General features: G+C 39.7%; 1 protein-coding gene across 3 annotated transcripts; it reads left to right on the top strand.

The window, feature by feature from the left end:
• Positions 1-4,853: 4,853 nt before the first annotated feature.
• On the top strand, positions 4,854-21,113 carry LOC126387917 (transcriptional coactivator YAP1-like). 3 transcript variants are annotated; one of them, XM_050040696.1, is made up of 10 exons: positions 4,854-5,052; positions 5,452-5,501; positions 5,814-6,046; positions 9,772-9,971; positions 10,686-10,840; positions 13,151-13,252; positions 13,489-13,589; positions 13,808-13,926; positions 15,055-15,155; positions 16,672-21,113. In XM_050040696.1, exons 3-10 carry the CDS (start codon positions 5,843-5,845, stop codon positions 16,851-16,853), a joined length of 1,164 nt encoding a protein of 387 aa, XP_049896653.1. In that variant the 5' UTR covers positions 4,854-5,052; positions 5,452-5,501; positions 5,814-5,842; the 3' UTR covers positions 16,854-21,113. The 3 variants fall into 3 exon arrangements, with proteins under 3 accessions (XP_049896653.1, XP_049896654.1, XP_049896652.1); XM_050040697.1 differs by lacking the exon at positions 4,854-5,052 and adding an exon at positions 5,227-5,304; XM_050040695.1 differs by lacking the exons at positions 4,854-5,052; positions 13,151-13,252 and adding an exon at positions 5,237-5,304.
• The last annotated feature ends 818 nt before the right edge of the window (positions 21,114-21,931 follow it).

Below are 21,931 nucleotides of genomic sequence, written 5' to 3'. Positions count from 1 at the left end.
TGCGGAAGGCCGCTTCGGTCTGTTTAAACTAAAAGGATTCCGCCGATATGACTACCCTACAAGGCGGAAAATTGGGCACCTCGGATCAAATCGCCAATCCGGCTCTGTGTGTCTAAACGCTCGCAGCTTGCCGGCAAAATGGCCCAACAATTGCGGAAAATCTGGCAGTGTAAAAGGGGCTTATGTTACCTGAAGGCCATCAGAAATTCTCCTACACGCTTGGAAAGAAAGGGCTGAGGGAAGGGTTATTCAGTTGGTCTCAATATGAAACTTCACCATTAGAGGACACTAAATCCTACACACAGGTCCTTTAACTGACCCTCAACAAAAGCCCCTTTTACACTGCCTCTTCAAGGGGGGAATTTAACACCATTATGCCGCCTTGCTGTGCTGTGTAAAAGGTGCAATTGCAGAATGGGGGGACGGAGCTGTCTCACCTTTAAGTGGGCAGGCAGTAACAACGCCGAAACGATGTCTGTATAAATGGAACAGCTGGCAGGACGGGATTATAGGCAGCGCAGGTGTGATGTTTTGACAACGTGTTAGGCCCTGATCACACAGAAAGTGTTTTAGCAGCTGGAGGCGGCTTTTGTATATGTTTATTAATGAGAATTAACGTTTTTGCTCACAGTTTTTGTGTTGCGATGTGCTTTGCATTTTTGCACTCTAGGCACCTGCCGTCTTTGCTGTAGTCTGAAGTCCTCGAGGTGAAAAATGCCCAGCATCGTCTTCTATTTACAGTAAACAATTGAGGAGAAACTGGTGGTAGCAGTTGGTAGCGTTTGCTGGATACCCAGAGCTATGTGGCCCGACGATAGACAGCAGGATGCAAACTGCCCCCAACCGCCATCATGGAGGAGAAGCTCATGGACCATCTGGTGGTACTCCCCGTGATCCACCCTCTTTTTTAGGGTCTCATGTACCCACACAGATCTCTGTTTCCCTGTGACCAACAAACTATTTCCTGACAGCCTCTCACCCTCAACCAGAGCTACAGCAAGCACCCTCTGCCTCAACATTTTAGGAACTAGATACTAATAACTGTGAAAAAAATAAATAAATAAAGGGTACATTGATCACATAGGAAGGATAGTGTAAGGACATGATGAGGTGGTTGCCTATTAAAAGGTGCAACAAGTGTTTTTTACTGGTGGCATGCAAATGTTTTTTTTAAAAAGGCAATGTGGTGCGCCTCATGTTTTGCAAGCTGCAAACACTTTCTGTGGTTTAGGGCCTTGTGCATGCGGGAGATTTAAAAAGCAGCTAGAAGTAGTTAGCGGCTAACTCAAAGAAGAAGAACAGAGGCCAAACATGTCTGTCAAGAAGGAACAAAATGGGGTCAGAGAGCTCATTACCCTCCAAGCAAAGGACGAGATCAGCCGCCATTTAGTAGGGACAGTAAATGATTGTATTGTCATGTTATGCCATTGTTGTTGTTTATAAAGCACTGCTGACCTATATGTTATGTGTCACATAGTGAGACAAATGATGTTTTGTTATACGTCATGCTGCTTTTGCTTCCACTATGGTGACATGCTGTCTAAAACATCACACTGGCATGATGCTGCTGTTATTTGATTCTGTGTAAAAATGCAAATGCAGCACTTAGAAGTGACATCATAGCGGCCCAATCGTGTGATCTCTGTGTAAAAGGACCAAAGGCAACCTGACTTAACTAACAACACATGAGGGGAACATATGTGCTGGCTGACCAAACCAGCAGAAAGAAAATGATATTAATGCAACTTAAAATTCTCAAGTGTTGCATTGGAAAACTGAATAAATATGTATACTTTCTATAAAACGTGTGCATCTAAGAGAAATATTATGAACCTAAATGTAAAATCAAACTGTGTTGGTTGTTTAACAAACGTTGCCTGTAACTGAAAGGTCAAATTAAGGTGAAAGTGGGGGTTTAAATGACATCACCAAGTGTTTTTGTCTGCTGGAGTGGTTATTAAAGTTATTTTGGTTCCTTAATGTTCGCTTCATCACTCTGTTTTTGCTTTAATTTTGACATTACCCTCTTCAGTGCTCTCCAGGGTTCAGTCCCGAGCTCCTAAATTAATACTTGAGAATAAACTGACTTGCCTGGATAAATTAGACCAATTAACCACTCTGGCTGCTTTATATGTGCTGTGTTGTGAGGCACCTGGTAAGTCGCATGTGGCAGTGTAAGAGCACTGATGAAAAAGCACACAGTGTAGGGATGATTACGTTCTTAAGAAATCCTGCGGAGGTAATAATCACAAGACCAGAGAAACAGTTACATAACCGACATCTGTTCCTCCTCCACTGCAACAACAGCTGCACTGTGTTTGTGGATCATTATGAAAGTAATGAAAAACAAAATATATTACAGGTGTCGAGGTGTAACAGTGCCATCTGCTGCGCTGTGGTTTGTATTACATCACAGTTATTCTTGTGCTGACCTTTTGCTCGTTGCCAGGGTGCAGCTCAACACAGACACAACTGACAATTTACAAACCGTACATACTGTCACATGGCTGATGACTGGACCTCGCATATAAAAAACATTTCATACAGAGTACGATGCTTAATGAGACAGTCTTTATACTTTTTAGCTCATAAAACATTTTGCCACCTAAAGATACCAGATTAGAATGACAAAACATGAAAATATTTTTATTGTAATTGGTTAAACGGATCATTTAACACAGAATAAACATCAAATCAGCACTTGAAAATGTGTAAAATTTTATGGATGCCCGACTACTACAACTAAGATTAGCAAAATGTGAGCAAAAGACTCCAGAGAGGCATGTAAATCATGACAGCTAGCAAATTAAAAAATACACTTGGAACCAACTGCTAAAATCTAAATATAAATCCTAAGAATAATACCTATTAAATATCAAGTTTCCTCCTGATGTTTTCCCTTGAGCGAATGAACATTTTGTGTATATTAGGGGTGGAGGGGAAATCGTTACAGTCTAGTATTGCAATATTTTTGCATGGCAAGTATTGATTTTTTTTAATTACATTAATCATTAATATCACAAAATACATATTAAATGCTTGGTGGCTTACCAGAATAATAAAATCAATTACTTTCATAGCCCACTAGATACAGTTTGCCACACTGAAAATAGTTGAAGTGAGCTGGACAGACTGAAAACTTCATAGTAAAACAGATGTTACTGTTTTCCTTTTGGGGTGTCATTTGAAGCTGAAATGGCAGTAAATTGCAAGATATGTTCTATATATCAACTGAAGCCTCATGATGTTTACACTCAGTGAAATATTTAAAAACAAGACTGCATGTTTTGACAGTGGCAACAGTCACTGAAATAGCAATACTCTTTTTTATTTTATACATATCCTTTTCCTTAAATTGAACCTGACATACTCTTCAGTAGATGCTGAAATAAAGTTCTGTGGGTTTGAATAATGTTTGGCTGCACAGCATGAGTTCAAAATCATGAACAATAGCAGTCAGTTGCTTTTTAAAGGGTGCATTTGTGTAGTTACATTTATTTATCAATTTTGTTATTCCCTTTAGAAATGAAAAACTCCACCATTGAAATACAGAGGACCATCTCTTTGGAACAGTCTTCTCCCATCTCTGCATTCATCCTCTACATTATCGTTATTCAAAACACATCTGACAAGGACTCTTATTTGCAAAAACTCTCAACACTTCATTGATTTATTTGTAATACGTTTGTGGGGTTTTTGTAAATTGTACATCTTTACTCATTTTTAAATACTTCTTAGTCTGGAACTCTTATTCAATTATGCAATTTCTGTTTTTATCCATTTTATGTATGATTGTTGTTATTTAATAGGAGAGGTATCTTCATGAGCCATTTTTGGCTTCTTACCTCTCCTGCACAATGTTTTAACTTTTAATTTTTTATCCTTGTGTTTTATATACGCGTATGTGCAAATGAACTAAACTAAACTAAATTATGTGCATGGTATTTTGAACAATTATCCTCCTGATACCCTACGTCCTCATATGAGGTCGTCACATTTTTGATTTATTTGACCTTATACCTCATTCTACTTAACTCAGACCTGTTGTCCTTGTTCGTGGACACTTTTAGTGCCATCTAGTGGCAGTAAGACCACAATACACTAATCCATGTAAAAACAAGATGGCAGACATCTCTGCCAAGTCAGTCTGCAGCCGACCCCGACACAGAAGTGGACAAGGTCCAAAACCTGATCACATTTTATGGTTGAAACGTGCTTATTTATGATTAATAATGTTTATAGTTTGATATGGCAACAAATTTGACCAATTTTAGCAACAGTAACAAGCTGTTAATTAGGAAGTACTCATCTGAGGACGTTGGGACTTTAGTATCATTTCCTTTGAAGACGTTGGGACTTGATTATTGTCTCGTTTGAGGACACTGGGACTTGATTATCTTGATGATAAAGTCCCAATGTCCTCAAACAAGACAACAATCGCCTCGCTTGAAGGCGCTGGGACTTGATTATCGTTGACAATGTAAATGTATTATCAGGTCCTATTGATCCCAAATAGCTAGGAGAAATTTAAAAAGCATACCAAACAGAAGTTCAGATCTCAGTAAGTTATACATTCAAGAGGTGTACAGTTGAATAATGTCCACTGTGACTCCATAACTGAATATGTTATTGGATGCACAGTGCAGAGGGTAATAACACCAGTCCAGGCAGACATTTTTTCATGAATCCAATCTGTTGGCCAGCTGAGCTCCGGCTCACTGTGCGCATGTTTTCCACTAGAGGGCAGGATACTGTGGCTGCGGCTGCATGGAGAAACAGGCTCCGGCTGGGTTGGCCTCATCAGGGGCGGATGTTTTCTCAGTGCAACTTCCCAAACTCCCCTCCCCAACCCCAACCCCTTAAAAACCAGAGTAGACCCAGGCACGAAAAATGACTTCCAGGCTGATGTCTCCCTCTCTTGTATATCATCTTAAGCTGTCTCCTGTCACCTCTGCCTACACTTGGCCCTCTGCCTCTTTCCTTCAGCAGGAGAAAACCGCACTAACTGGAAACTGCACAGAGGAGAATTAAATCACGGCCAAAGGATATTAGGTGACTCTAATAGCACTGATTTCTGCTCATTTTAAAGGCTGAAAGTGGCTCTTTTGATGCATTTGGAGCTTTGAACACAACAGCAATAAATAGCCTAACTGAGAGTAAGTCTTGTGTTGATGGTTTATGTCTGTGCTCAGACTCAAATATTTCCCCCTGTAACTGCGGCAGCTTTAAACCCTGCAACCCCGCCCCTCAGCAGCACTATCACATGAATCTGGACTCCACAGTGGATGTGAAAAAAGTTTGGAGGTCTCGCTGAAATCATTTTCTCCAACTTCTCATATGTTTTTTTTTTTTACTTGAGGAGGCTTTTAGGTGGAGGTTTGCATCGGAAATCAGAGTCCGTCTGAGTGATTTCCCGGCTGTGATTTCTCCAATTTATTTTTTTCCCTGCAGGAATACGCAGAGACAGAGAGAGAGGGGGGAAACGGTCTGGCTGCTTGAAGGTATGTGGGAGGCATGTAACGTGTTGTACGCTGCTCAGATTGACTTAAGTCAACGATCACTGCTTTATATTGCGCTCAATCGACTTATATACCCGATGATTGAGTTTATTTTCACGGCTGAGTGACTTCCGAGATGTTACAGCTTGAAACAGACAGACAAGGACACAAAAAGTTCAAATGGGGTGGGGGTGGGGGGGTTTAAAAGTGTAAACAAATCCGATCATAACTCTCAGCACTGCAAGCGCATCTGGTATTAACGGGCCTGACGTTTATTCTCTCTGTTTGTTTGTGCGATTGAACTTTTGTTGACAGATTTGTTTCGACACCAAACTTTGGGCGACATGGACGCGCACCGCGGCGCGCCTCCGGCCGGGCAGCAGATCGTGCACGTCCGCGGGGACTCGCAGACGGAGCTGGAGGCCCTCTTCAGCGCCGTGATGAACCCCAGCAAGTCGGCCAGACAGCCGTCCTCTCTGCCCATGAGGATGAGGAAGCTGCCGGACTCCTTCTTCAGGCAGCCGGACTCACGGGGCCACTCCAGACAAGTAACTGCTGCGCACTGCACCATGCTGGTTTACACAGCAAACACTCGTGTGTCCACACATCCACCTCCAACTACATCACCCACACTGAACAGTAGCCTACACTGTACACGGGAGCAGGGGCGTTTCTAGGGGCTGCCTGTTCTCTGTTTGGGGGGTCCACCCCTTGATGCTTTTTTAATGAACTCTGGCCTCTTATTTACAGGGGGTGTACATCACCAGTTTCATCACAATATGATGTCATACTGATTCTTTCAACAACGATGCAATGTTTGCCGGTATTACAATGTCTGCCACGATTCAATGTGATTTAAGGGCCTGCAATTAATATGAAACAATATTATCTCCCCATTTAACAAAGTCAGTTACAGAAGCTGCCACCCCTTTCTTTTTTTGCTTTTGGCCCTAAAACAGCATTGTTTGTTTTTTTTTAAAGATATTTTTTTGGGCATTTTTTGCCTTTAATGGACAGGACAGTTAAGTGTGAAAGGGGGAGAGAGAGAGGGGATGACATACAGCAAAGGGCCACAGGCTGGACTCGAACCCGGGCCGCTGCGGCAACAGCCTTGTACATGGGGCGCCTGCTCTACCACTAAGCCACCAACACCCAAACAGCATTGTTTACACACACTATATGCTCGGTCTGTTGACCTGTAAAAATGAAACTGAAAAATATTTCAACACTGCTGATTTATTCCCGAGTATATAACGTTATCCTCTTCGTCCTTCTCTTGGCTGCTTGTCATCTGCTTGCCGCTGTTTTACTTTTTCAAGATAAAAGCGTATCCTGAAGATGACGATATGGATCAATATTTCACTTTGCATTGATGATACTGGATCATTGATCATTTAATCTCTATATTGATCCAGATTGATGGATTGTTACACTCCTATTATTAACCCTTAAAAACGTTATTTTCTCCTACATCAGGGGTAGGCAACCTGTGACCCTGGAGCCACATGTGGCTCTTTGGCTCCTCTCCAGTGGCCTCCTGTAGCTTTGACAAAAAGTTGTGTAGAAATTAATAATGGTTACTTCAATATTTTCATTTTCATTTCATCGTTGCTGGCCTAAAGTGACTTTCACACTCTTCATTTATAAAAATGTGTAGCCTATGGACTGAATAAAAAATAATTTAACTAGGGCTGCCTTTGACCAAGAATTTTCCAGTCAACTAACAGTCATGTAGAGCCATTAGCCTGCATGTTTACAATAATTTAATTATTAAGTTATATATTTTGGGCGGGGCAACACAATGGTTGAAGTTCAAGGTGTGAGAAAGAATAGTATCAGTAACATTGTTAACACTGTGCTACATTACAGAGAAATAGTATCAGTAACATTGTTAACACTGTGCTACATTACAGAGAAATACAGAACCATACTAATTAACCTTCATTAATATAGGCCTATATTTTATCTACAAGTGCACGTCACACACTGAGCGAGCCGCCTGTTAATGACGCTGTCAGTTACTTTATACTTGTACTCCTTTATTATACTGTTAACTCTACTACATTTATTTGTGTGCTTTAGTTACTTTGAAAACTCAGATTAATGATACAAAATATAATCAATTTATAAATGCTAAGGTATTATTATAGATTTAACTACCCAGTAATATATAAAGCCTTCAGCATTAAAGTGATTAATGCTGCACTCCCTCCCTTGCATGCGATCACAGAAGATGCCAATTTAAATGACACAAAATTTTTGTTTGTGATCAGCTTCAATACGGAATGACAGATTATTAATTAGGGGGCTTTTTGTTTTGATTATTAGACCTTTACTTATTTTTGAAATATACATATAGCCAATATATTTAGACCCGAGGCTGAGGTAAGGTAATCACCATGGGTCCCAGTGCACACTATTGTGACACTAGTTACTAGTTATAAGGCTCACACACACACACACACACACACACACACACACACACACACACACAACTGGCAACTGTTTATAAAAAAGCCAAAGTAGTCAAATTTAGGGAGCTTTGCTACTTTTTCCTCTTGTTCATTTCTCTCTTGTCCTTTCTTACTGCCACTTTTATGCTTAAAAGGCATGACTGCTTCTTGAACTTGCACCTAAACTAGCTACTGTATCGTAACGCCTTTTCACATGATCAAATAGAGACTTGACATTAGGCAACATCAACATACATGTTACCCAACATGCATCACTGCACCTGTGTATGACAAAAATATCAAAGAAAATAAGAAATTACTCATTTAATTGAATAGTTTTTAAATATATAGTTTATTCATGGTTTTTGTAGTTTATATAGAATTAGCATATAATTTGATATAGATCACTACTTAGTATTTTACAAAAAGAAAACCACCCACCCCACGGGCTCAAGTGCAACCACACTGCCTGCGCTGTCTATATTTATGCACATGTCCGGGGCTATTGAAACATTCAGGTCTGAAGCCTCGGACGCCCAGGCCTATCAACACTACTGGACTATATTACAGGGCTACTGTACTCAATACAGTAGCCCTGTAATATAAAGTGACCAACCAGAATAAAAGAAATGTGCTGTAATAAAATCTCATACCTGCTGTATTTCAGTAGTTAGTAGGTGTTCTCGTATGGAAATATATGGAATGATGTTTCATTAATATTTTGTCTATCTCCCTTCTCATGGCCTACCTTAGAGAAACAAAATACCAGGGTTACTCAATCCAATGAAGTCCTGAAATTGATCAATTAGATAATTAAGTTAAGTCACAATAAATGTTTAGACTCACTATAATTTCCATAATTAAGTCTGAAGATTATTTTTGTATTATTTGTTTGCTTGGTTAATGAAATAGTGGAAAAAATAATCACAATTTCCCACAGCCCACACGGTGCCTTAAACGTCTTGTTTTTTAATTCAGCATAAAGTCCAAAATCCAAGTGCCATCTGGTTCCATTATATTGGAGAGAAGGCAGACATCTCTACAGCTGATATCTCTAGGCAACTTATGCAAAAATAGCCTAGATTGATAAATAGCACTTCAGGTAAGAAGGAAAATATGTATCTTTGATTTTGGGGCAAACCATCTCTTAAAGGTGTTTGTGATGAAGAGTTTTCCCCAAGGAACCCATCTTCCTAGATGCAGTTAAGGTATATATCTGATGTTGATGCCACAGTGAGAGTTAATTCTCGTATTTTTCATGGTTATGTCCAGGTCACATTTTTGGCTGATCCCCCTCAGACTAGAAAGCAGTCACAGAGTTTCACCAGTACTTCCACAGGCTTTGCAAATTAGCTTATGCTAAATGCTGTGGTGTGTGGGGCTTTTTTTATGCTACATACGTGCCCTATACAAACAAACACTAAAATCCCAACTGGCTGATACAAACAATGCTGCCTCTCCAAATTTTACGTTATTTGTTTCATGACCTGCAAACACACACTGACTTTATCTCTTAGATTTGCAGATGTGGCTCGAACATTATAATTCCTGAAATTTGTGAAACTCCATCAGCACTACAAATCTAATGAGCTAGTAAATGATCTGTTCACGAGATTTCACAGAGAACTACGTGATAAGCTTGTCAAAGATATTGGACTAACTAACGTAAACGTCTTGGTAGAAATAATAAAACTGTATTTGTTTTAGCACCATGGCTCTCTCTGTTTACTATCCAAGCTTTTTCTTCCTGTTGGTTTATGTTTCTGGTTGCTGTTAGTGACTCGTTGTGGGAGTTGTTAACCCTGCTTGTTTCCCGTCAGGCCAGTTCGGATGGAGGCGTGTGCGGCTCCCTCACTCCTCATCACGTCCGCGCCCATTCCTCCCCTGCCTCCCTCCCAGTCAACTCCCTCTCCACTCAAGCAGCAGATGTAGCGGCGGCACCGATCATACCTGACGACGTGCCACTCCCCCACGGTTGGGAAATGGCCAAAACACCTACTGGCCAACGTTACTTCCTCAAGTAAGGTCTAACTTCTGTTTATCAATGTGTTTGATCTGTCGTTCTGCAGGATACTTGAAGGGTTTCTCTCTAGAAAGACCCAAAGAGTCTAACATTCTCATCTTTAAATCATTAAATAGTGAAAAATACTCCTCACAAGTTCCCAAAGCTCAAGGCAGTGTCTTCAGACAGCTTGCTGATTGTCCACACATCAAAGAGGTTCAACAAATAATGAAATAAAATTGAGGCTGAGCAGCAAATTTTAAAGCATTTTTGCTTGATGCCTGTTTAAAGATGATTCAAATATCAAAATTTTATCGACATGATTAAATCAACCAATCATTCCTGCACTAATCCTATTTTAAATGCACCAGGAGGAGTTTCTGTAAATGTTTATTGGAGTCTTATGCTGTTACCTCTTTAAGATTTCGTCACAGAGGGACTACAGTTACAAGTACAGGGAAACAGAAGTGCAGCAGTGCACATATAACCAGGACTCAGACTAATCAGTTCCACGCAAACAGAAAACGTTCCAACTAGTTTTGCAACCCGTGTGGTTTCAGCCAGTTTCATTCACGAGAGCACATGGCCTGACAGCTCACACTCCTGTCAAAGGCTACTGGTAGTACAGGTAAAGCAGGTCCGGGGTTAATACGTGCCTCGTGCTTCTTATCCATCAGGTTGCAGTGGTTTTTGACAGATGCAGATACGTTTAGACTTGTTGTGTGTTCGCAGTCACCTGGAAAAGACAACCACTTGGCACGACCCTCGACTTGCGCAGCTTCAGTCGGCTGCGTCTCAGCATCCCATCCCTGGCCCTCCGGTCCACGCCCACTCTCTCAGCAACCCAGCACCCACTACACAACCACAAAACATCAATCCAGAGACAGGTATCACTCTGCTCCCTCCGCCCTTCTTACTATCCAGTTTCTTTTAAAAGGCATAGACCTGCTTTTCACAGTTCAACTCCGTCAACAGTGGGCCAGGTCTTTGCTGCTGGTTGTGATTTCTTTGGGATTTCCTTTTTGGTCTCTACATCCATGGCTCTGGTGACTTTGATGGGAACTATAACATTCATACTGTAGATTACAGCCTGATGGAAACCGCTATAGAAGAGAGCTTTCAGAGAGCATCCCCCTAAAATGAGAGAGCTTGTTGGACTGTTGCTGTCTTTGAGATAATTGCACGCATGTCAAAATTTTAAAGGGTCAGTTCAACCAAATTACAAAAAAACAAATCATGATAGTTTTTTGCTTTAACAAAAAATAAACAATAAAGAGCTGAAATGAAAAGTAAGAAGAGACAGAGACAAGGGTGTCATGAAACGAAAGTCATTTCTTTAAACAATAGTTAGGTGCCCGTTAGGATATGAAAACAACTGTTTCGGCATGGTGATGCAGTGGTTTGCATTGTCGCCTCCCAGCAATAGTTTCTGGTTCAAACCCTGGGATGGGGAGACCCCTCTGTGCAGAGTTTGCATGTTCTCCCCGTGTCAGCGTGGGTTTTCTCCAGGTACTCCAGCTTCCTCCCACAGTCCAAAGACATGCAGGTTAATTGGTGACTCTAAATTGTCCAGTTGTTGTCTGTCTCTATGTATCAGCCCAGTGATAGTCTGGCGACCTGTCCACGGTGTACCCCGCCTCTCGCCCAGTGTCAGCTGGGATAGGCTCCAGCCCCCGCGACTCCTTACAGGATAAGCGGTTACAGGAAATGAATGAATGAATGTAATAATTGCTCCTGTTCATACTGGGTTACTTGTAGATTCATCCATGGATGTGCATTGGATTTTAGTGGATTTTGTCTCCCATAACTTACAGTGGAGGTGTGTCAGAAAGGGATCATATTGTATCCATTATGAACAGGAGGAATAATTACAGCAAGCAAAAACTGTTACCTTGTGCACATAGGCACCTGATTATTGTTTAATTACTGACGTAACATTACAACAATATACTTATTTATCTTGTAATAACGTGAAACATTTTACATAATCGACTCCAGACTGTACAGAATTCAGCTGCCAGAATTTTAACCAGAACCAAGAGCCATGATCACATCACTCCAGTTTCAGCCTCTTTACATGGGCTCCCAGTATGTTTTAGAATAGATTTTAAAATTTTACTTATTTTATTGTTTCTCTCCCAGCTATATTTCCAACCTCTTAGTACTTTGAGGTCCTCGGACATGTCTTTTCTGACATGTAAAGCTCTTTGTATCTCTGTTTTAAAAAGCGCTTTATAGATAAAAAGAATTATTATTATAATAACATTAGCACGTATCATGTAATAACAATAAAATACCTTCTAAAAATATCTTGTTATAAAAAGAAGCTTTTCATGTTATTACCTGATACTGATCTGTTTTTTTCTGGCATGGCAGTTCCACGCTTCGGCACAATCCTAGCGTGAGTCAAAATAATTTGCGGCACCTGTTGCACTGAAATGTAAAAACAATTAAACACCATTAAAGCAGCTTTAATATTTTTGTTTATGTTGACAATGTATTGCATGACTATCTGTATGTCAAAGAGGTCACTGGAAGTGGTGAACCCACCGAAAGTGACCACCCAACTCCGCAGTTCCCCTCAGCTCTACAGACCAATGTAGCACCCTTCAGCTCTTTGTTTTCAAGCCGCAAACTTAACTGTTTTGGTTCACTCTCACTGCTCTCATCAACAACTGTTCAATATTAAAATGTCAATGAATGCAGGTTTGATTTTTTTTTTTTTTTTTAACTGTGGATAATCCTCGCTGTGAACAGTTTTAATTGGAACTACTTTCTACTGAACAAATAGTCCCAATGCAAATGCTCCAGAATGTATATCATCAAAAATCAATAGGAATAATCTGGATTATTTAGAATAAGGGGGACAATGGTTCTGTCAGAAGCTGTCGCTATTGAATTTTAATTTTGTAACTTGGCTGAACTGACCCTTTAAGAGTATCCATTTTTTCCTACAAAGAGCAGTGTTGCATACTTTATGGCATTCAGGTGCACATAGGCCAGTACATTTTTACTCTACAGAACTATACTGTCGCTCTTTACCCACTAACCTTCCCCTCTGTATATTAAACCTCTACAACCTACAAGTTTCACAGACATTAAAAGACGTGGGCCAGATTTTTACTTCTCTCCTCTCAACGCTCCATGCACTCCATCCACCATTTGCCTTCTCACTGTGTACTTTCACTGCTGTTCAGGTCCACTGCCTGAAGGCTGGGAGAAGGCTGTGACTGCAGATGGAGAGGTGTACTACATCGATCACATAAATAAGACCACCTCATGGGTCGACCCGCGTCTAGGTAGCACACTATCAAATTTGTGTCTCCTGAATTGACAATTCTTGTTTGTCAATGAGAAGCTTTTTTTTTGTTCCAATGTCCACCATCAGAAGTTGCTGTTTGGCAACGAAACATAAGAAAGATCGCAAAGTTTTCAGTACTTTTCTTCATATATGTCATTGCTGAAATGTTGAAACTCGTAGAAATGTTAACTTAATTGTCAAAATTGTTGTTTTCCTATGAATTTTATGTTCCAGCCCAGAAGATGAACCCCGGCATCCTCGGCTTGGCACTGCAGCAAAGGCAGGAAAAGGAAAGGCTTAGATGCAAACAAGGCCTCCCTCCGCAAATCTCACAGGTCAGAGATCAAATAAAACTTGACTTGGATGTGCCGCCCAAAACTCAAGGGTTTCATTTTTGTGTCACGCAACACAAACTCTTACATTTAAGTTATGTCTTGAATTATCTGGTTGTAGGCTGTTTATTCAGTTCAGATTTCACAGTAATTGAGTTATTGTTTCATGCAAGCACAGTTTGAGTTTAACATGACATTATGCAAACCTTTGTTTGTTATAGGAGGCAGGAGGAAGGAACCAGATGCCCGGTGGGATGGACCATGACAGGAACGCACAGACACTTGTCCCGTCTCTGGATGTCAGAATCAGAGGCTCAAACCATGAACCCACACTAAATGGGTGCGTTCATGTTTAAGATTATTGTCATGCACTGTAGATTTATTTTTATTGTCAAATAGCTGTCACATGTCATTGAAGAGATAGTTTCGATTTTTTGAAGTTTGGTTGTATGAGGTACTTATCCACAGTTAGTGTACAGTAGATGTGAGTCGGTATGCCCCCACTTTGGAGAGGCAAGCAGGAGTACCGCCATAGGGGCTTAGCAATCTACTGCTGTCAATGGGTCAGCAACAAAACCTATTTTAGCTACCTAAAAAAGTGCCACCTCAGTATGTGTTAAAGTGTACGACCTTGTCGTCAGACAGCAATTTCTGAAGGGCAATAGAAGCTGTTACATCGCTCTTTTCAAAGCCAGACTCCACTGAGAAAAACAGTAATTTAACATCACTGGACACAGGAGCAACTGGTCTACCACTGCCTCAGTCCGTTGTTGTTTGTATTATTGCATGACTCAATCGTTTTAAATGGTTACTTCGGATTCACCAAAGTTGCACAATAACACAAACAAACTAACCAGTCTAGGCAGCAGCAGACCAGTAACTCCTTTGTTCAGCGAGCCAAAATTACTGTTTTTGTCAGTGGAGTCTGGTGACTTTGAAGAGAGCATAGATGGGGAACTCAAGCTGTTAACAGCTTAACCATCAGAACTGGCTGTCTGACGGAAAGGTTCAGTGGTAAAAATATCCTCATTATGGCCTCAATATGTGGAGTTTTTTTGGTGGGACTTTTTAAGGTGGCTAAAATACATTTTGCCCCTGTTCCCAGCAGTAAATTGCTTAGCTTCTGTGTCAGCACTCCTGCCACTTCTCCAAACTGGGGCATATCGAAGGACATCTACTGTCGGTAATACACTGATTATGGATAAGTTCACCATACAACCTCACTAAAAAAAATATCTGAACTACCCTTTTAAGGGACAAAAGTTGAAAAATAGTAATCTAAACAATGTTAAAATGTCAAAACAGCGATCTATTACAGAGTAGTGTCAGTGAAAACTAAGAATTATTGTATATGTAATTCCCATAAAGTGTAGTGTCAGTTCAATGCAGAGTTTCTTCTGGTCATTCTAGTTTTCAACAGATGACGATCAGATTTAAAGGAATGTTTACTGTCTTTGTTCTTGTGCAGCGCTCACTCCCGTAATGAGAGCACTGACAGCGGTCTGAGCGTCAGCAGCTTACCCCGCACATCGGACCACATGTTGAGCTCTGTGGATCACATGGACACTGGTAATACACACACAAACATGCACACACTAAATTCAGAAAGATGGTAGCGGGGCAAAGTGGAAAGTCGTCACTACAAACAACATTTATGAATGTGTATTCTGAACATGGTGTCCAGATGTGACATGAGTTTAAATAATTGTACAATACACCCAATGAGAAGCAGTTTATTTGGGGATTTTAAGAGTAAATGTGTCACAAATTTAGCCAGCTATAATGCCATAATGTTGACTTCAATTGTAGTACTTAAAATTATTTGTCTTAGAGCTAAGAACTATGGCATGCTTTAGGAACTGGTTGTAAAATCTGACTTTTTCACTGGCCTTCCAGTAGCTTCTGGTATAGTTCATAGAGAAAAAATGATTCCCTGTGACAGTAACATTTCCAAAACAATGCAGAGTTCCAACGGATTTATACTCTACGTAGAGCCTACGCCATAGCCCTACGCACATGGTCTATGCCGTTGCAAGCATTTATACTTGACCGGTGGTGTGTCCGTGTCAAGCACACACATTAAACATGGCATAATTGCATCAATTTCAAAAACAAAAGTACACAAATCAGCTTCACTAAAATAAGTTCACAGACAAAGCACTTGTCTTTTTCTAGACACATTTTCCCCACATACAACATGCTAATGTTTTTAACACAAGCCTATGGCATTTTACTTTACAGCCTAGTGGCTAGCAAAAGTTTCCTCTACTCGTATGAAGCCAGGGACAACAGCAACATTTAATAAAGATAACGTTACAAAATTTGTTTCCATTATAACTCACAAGATCCACCAACAAAACAACTGTCTTAATTTAAACAGGTTTTCCAAACAAATACAACAAGCTAACGTTATTAGCACAAGCCTATGGCATTTTACATTGTAGAGATTAGCCTAGTGACTAGCAGACATTTCCTCTACACATATGAAGCCAGGATAAATCACACACAAGACTTAAAACACTGTTTTGTGGAGGCTTTATTGTCTTCACAATTTATTGTTTCTGATCTGTTAAATAAAGTAAATAAAAGCTTTGTTTCCACTGAGGGAAATGGTTTTCATCTTACTAATATACACAGGAGGTCTGCATCCCTGCGACCTGTAGTTACATGTCTGGGGAGGTGCAGGTCAGGCTGCGGCGTACATTACAGCATGGCTCTACGTCGATGCAGAACACAGAAGTATAAATCCAGTTGTTTTATTTTATTTTTTTTAATCCACAAAAACAGCATACCCAAACGGGTCAGTAATAATACAAAGAAAGAGTTAGAACATTTAATATGCCATTTACATGTACAAAAAATACATTTAATGGCATAAGAAACACAGAGAAGATACAGCCTGGCAGCTTCTGTGGTTTGCAGTGCATTGCAGGCTTTGAGCTCTTCCTCAAGTAGCATTCAAATAGTGCCACGATGATTCCTATTTATATGTGTCCTATTTATTTATCTATATTTGTGCATATATTTAGCTCCTCCAAGCTCACCGTCGATATTTAAATCCTCACCGCAGTCATGTTTTGTCTAGGCGACTCCAGCGAGGCCTCCTCGATGACCTTACAGGAGTCGATGCCTGTGCTCCCAATGTCTGAGGGCGAGGAGCTAATGCCCTGCATCCCAGAGGGTCTCAGTTCAGACCTCCTGATGGACATGGAGACTGTTCTCTCTGGGTCGCACATGGACAGAGACAGCCTGCTCACCTGGCTATAGACACACCCAGCCGCCGCCCCGTCACATCAAACCACATCAAATCTTCATAACATGACTGAGAATTCTGGAGAATCTTTGGTACAGAGTGACGTTACAGAGAGATTATGCTACTGTTGTGTGATGGATTCCTAACACTACTCGCACCCTGAGGAATGAAAAAACCCTGACTCGCGCAGAAGGTGGTAAGCTGCTGGTGTTCACTCCTTTTTTTGGGCCTGGTTTTACATAGATGCATGACGGAGCATCCATTCTGACAACACTCCTTTCTCTTTAGTCATCGACCTCAGATCATCTCTGGTGAAGCGCGTCACAGTTAATTTTAGACTACAGATTTCTTTTATTATTCCCACTTGGGTAATAGTGTTTGCTGCAAGCTTTTAAAAACAGTGTCAAGCCAATGAACTCTGCATGTAGCAGTTACATGAATGCACAAAAAGACATGTTAAAACAGCATGAAGGTTGAACAAACGATAATTAACAGAAACAAAAGATATTAGGAATGGGAATTGACAAGATTTCCTTGAAACCAATGCCATTATCCTGATACCTGATTGATTTCTCTGTGAAAAAGGTCGGCTCACACAAGTTTTCAGCATCAGCACCTCTGTTTTATTAACATATCTGTCTAAGCACAGTCTAGAAACAGAGTAGAAAAAAAGCATTATCATTTTGAACACATTACAAGCAACACTGTTGTCATCTTTGTGAAATGAAGCCACCCTTTCCTCCCCTCCGCCATGACTCTGTTTTGCAAGTTTACAGCTGTTAAGATGCACAAGTTTGACGTCATTGTTTTGCAACAGCATCCGTCAGAAAAACATGTCGACATCGATAAAAGATACTGATAAGCTCCAAGGCATATGACTCCCAAAGATCAGACAATTTGGAACCAGCTCTCAATCCCCATCCCTAAAAGGAATACCCACATTCCCCTTGATTACTTCATATAGTTTGTGGGATAAAGAGAAAAGAACATCTCGTGCTGCTGTGTCTAAGCAGCCTGTAATTTGGGATTTTAATGCTCATAGTTGTCTGAAACATGTTCCTAAAAAGCATGAGGATTGAGAGCGAGGGATGAATCAAATAATTTAACACTACACTGGTTCCATAAACCAAAACAAGTCCCTCACATTACCAGGTTACACAGAAACACCAAGGAAGGGAGGGGAGGACGCACCCTTGTGGTGAGCTAATGAAAGGTAAAGAACACTAACAGGAGCACAGTTTGCTGTCAAACTTTAATTTAAAAATTCACACAAGCCAAAAAACAGTATTAACAGCCTTGTTAGAGTCACTTATAAGCCTGCATGGAATATCTTTAAGGTTTTTAGTAATTAAGTGGAGGATAAGCTTTCACTGATCACAGTGGAGACGATCAAATCAAAGTCTGTCAGAGGCCTTCACACTTAGAGAAATAAAGGCTACAGGATAATGAACTTCAGGCACTACAACTACAAAAAAAGTGTGATTTTAGGACGTCTGTTTACAGAAAGGAGCGCTGGAACATAAAGTGGATCCACAGTAAACAAGCACATGTTCAGTATAATGCAATCCGACACAACTGAGGGTTTCCCCCACAATAATCCTGAAGCATCTGGTCGTCTGATCAATTTAGTTAATGAATGACAGCCTCACTATAGTCACATAAGATATATATATATAGCCGTTCCTGGGTTAAGTAGTTTTATTTTATGAAAGTGTGTTAACGAACACTGCAGACAAACCCGCAGCAGTGTCGCTATAAAACACATTTTTTAAAGTTGCTAATATTCAGGTTTTGTTAATACTGTTTTTATTGTTGTGCTGGATTGCATTTTATTGCAGTGTTCCAGTCGTTTTTTCCCACTCCAGCATTGAATATAAGCTTCACAAAGGTAGTATTTATTGGGGATTTGTGTTACTGGATTGCATCATATTGTACAGTTGTAATTTTATTCTGTCCACCCCTTGTTTTAGAAAGGATGCCACATAGTTGCCATCAGGGCCTGACAGTTTCTCTCCTTAGTGTGCAGCAGATTTTAGCTCTCATAAAACATAAATTAAAAAAACATTCAATTAATCCCTTTTCTTACTTCTCCCATTATTGGCTTGATACATTCCTAATAATTTCCCCTTTTCAAATCTGAACCGTCTCAGTCACATTTGTAAAGTTTTAGCTCTTTAACTACAAATTGTATGTCCATGCATCTCCAAAATCAATAAGCAGACTCTTGAAACTTGTTTGTTGTGAAATTTCTCAGTCTGGTTTTGTACACATGGTATAGTGGATCACAGTATCATCATCCTTTTCTTTAAATAATACACCTTATATAAAGAAAACTCACAACAAAAATATAAATGACCAAAAATAAAGGCCAAAATTAAAGTCATCTTTACAGCAGTGGTTCCCAACTGGTCCAACCCTAGGGTCGGGATTTCTCCTTGGTTATTAGGTCTACACAGTTTAATATAATCAGAGTCATACTTGAGTTTGGCCATGTGGTCAAGCTAGTTTGCTGTCTCTGTCAAGTAGCTGTCCGTTATAGCAGGAAACAGCACTTCAAAATAAAATCTCTGTGCTGTCAAATTCACTTTTTTCACTGTAAATATATATAAAGTGCATTTTTTTATTACTAACTTGACACATCTCCGAGTCACTTGCGGTCCATTCAGAATGGACCCACGACTCACTTTTAGACCATGACCCACCAGCAGGGAACCAATGCTTTACAGAGTAGTCTCCAGCAAATACAGTCTTCCATTTTAAGCCATTAATAATGTGTAAAAGGGCTTAATATTAAGGGTTCCCACACATTTTCATTTACAAAATTTTCAAGGACCCATATTAAAGATTTTTTTTTATGTCTTGCCCCACTTGCCTGGCATTTTTAAACATATCAGATTGGAACTCTATTCAAACATAATTTCAGCTAGCTGGCATATCTGAAGGGAGAGACGAAATGTATGTGATGATAAATGAAACACAAACATTAATGCATGTAAGAGCTACATTATGTCGATGGCAACAGAAAATAATTTTACTGTTATCTTACATTACATTGAAGGTTATTCACAGAGGATTACTGTAACAGTGTCATTATACACAACAAAATCCTTTGACTTCCATGACTTTCCCAGGCCTGGAAAGTGTGGTTGTGAAATTCCATGACGTTTCCAGGTTTTTCATGACTGTGGGAACTCTGAGTAACAGTGTTAACTCCCTTCCATGTTAGAATATTTATAAAACACTATTTTAAGTCAGTCTTTGGTAATTAATTGCACAACAGAAGCAAGTTTCAAGATCATGCTAACATATTTTCATACTGTATGGATTAGATGCCTGAAACAGTAGGAAAACTTGTTCATATTTCTAAAGTTGCTTAATACTCAGCAGTGACGTAAACTGTGTGTTGTAAATACACTAAAAGATGCTGGTAGAATCCTTTAAAAATAATCCTGGTCAATGCCCTTGAGATATTAGTTTGCTACCACTCTACTGAGTTATGATTTCCTCTGTCTGCAGCTCAGTTTTCCACTCTGAAAAAGCTGTATTGTGAGTGGGAACCATTAAAATATCATGCTTTAAAAATGGATTTCAGTCAAAGGGTCATAGCATAAGTCAAGTATTCTGTTCTGCCTCCTCAGAAAAAGCAACATACTAATTGCAGATGCTGTGTTCTTGGTGTATTTTGTTCTAACTGTCTAAGTGCTATCTGGTGCTGTAATACAGAAGGCAATCGTCAGTAAGGGGAGCTCTTTAACTCTCCTCTTTTAGTTAAACTATATAATAAGTATATAATCTGTTTTTGTTTTGTTTTTGTTTTTATCCGCTGGGTTGTTTCTGCAGTGTGTTTTTATTTTATCTGAATTTGAAGCTGTTAATTATTGGTGAGAGCATTTCTTGTAACCAGCTTCCTGTTTATATATATACAGTATTTAGCGGTCATTCACAACATCCCCAAATAAAGAGCCAAGTCACCCTTATCTTCTCTAAGTTAAAGTACCACAGGCCTGGAGCGACTTACTGTCCACACACACGATGCAACACACTACCTAGCCTTTTATTTATGTTAGCATGCATGACACCTGCTATGTATGTTCCATATAATGATGTTTTATTATCCCATTTACAGAGAGTTTGGAGGCAATCAGATTTGTTTTGTACCTTTTTATGCATGTGCTTTATATAAATATATTTCGTCTTACTCTCACTGTAATCATTTTAAAGGAGTTTCTGTTTAATAAACTTTTAAATACACACGGCAAGTGGTTGTTTCTACTTTGTAGTGATGTGTCTAGTGTGGCGTGTGGCCTGGTTGTTTTTATTGGATGATTGGCTTCTATTGTGTTTGTGTTTCTATTTACATACTATGTTAATTTCATGGACGTCATTTGGGTATGGCAGGAAGTGACAGCCAGTGGAGATTTGTGTTGTACTTCTTATAGCTTGCCACAGTATGCAACTGTTCATACTCATACTGTAAATTTATGGAATTTAAACATCCTGCAGCCGAGCATCATGTCTTGAAACTTTTGTCTTCAAAAACACTAATATGGAAACAGTTTTTTGAATATGCAGATGCTTTTTTAAAGATATTTTTAGGGGCTTTTTGCCTGTATTTGATAGGACAGTTATGGTGTGAAGGGGAGAGAGAGGGGGAATGACATGCAGCGGAGGGGCTGGGGGTTGAAACTGAGTAGGCGGCCACCTGCTCTACCAGGTGAGCCAGGTGGTGTCCCATCAGTAAGTTACTTTATCATAAATCAGAAATACTTTATCGATCACTGGAGGGAATTGTGATATGTTAAAATCACTCTGATGTATAGCATAGGGAATTGTAAGAAAGTGAAAGTAACAAGAATGTAAAAATATAAAAAAATGTGTATTATGCTGCATTATGTTTAACACTAGTATGTAAAATATTTAACCATATAAAAATATGTGTATTATACTAAGTATGTAAAGAATGTAAAATATGTGTTTTATGCTACAGTGTATAAAACTAGTGTGTAAAGTTTTAGAAATATAAAAATGAATGTAATATGCTACAATTTACAACCAGATAGATAAGATAGATAGGATATTTGATATTTATTTC

The sequence above is a fragment of the Epinephelus moara genome, chromosome 3, assembly GCF_006386435.1.
Source record: "Epinephelus moara isolate mb chromosome 3, YSFRI_EMoa_1.0, whole genome shotgun sequence".
Classification (NCBI taxonomy): Eukaryota; Metazoa; Chordata; class Actinopteri; order Perciformes; family Serranidae; genus Epinephelus; species Epinephelus moara.
The sequence above is the reverse complement of the archived record's forward strand: the minus strand, read 5'-3'. Positions and strand labels throughout refer to the sequence as shown.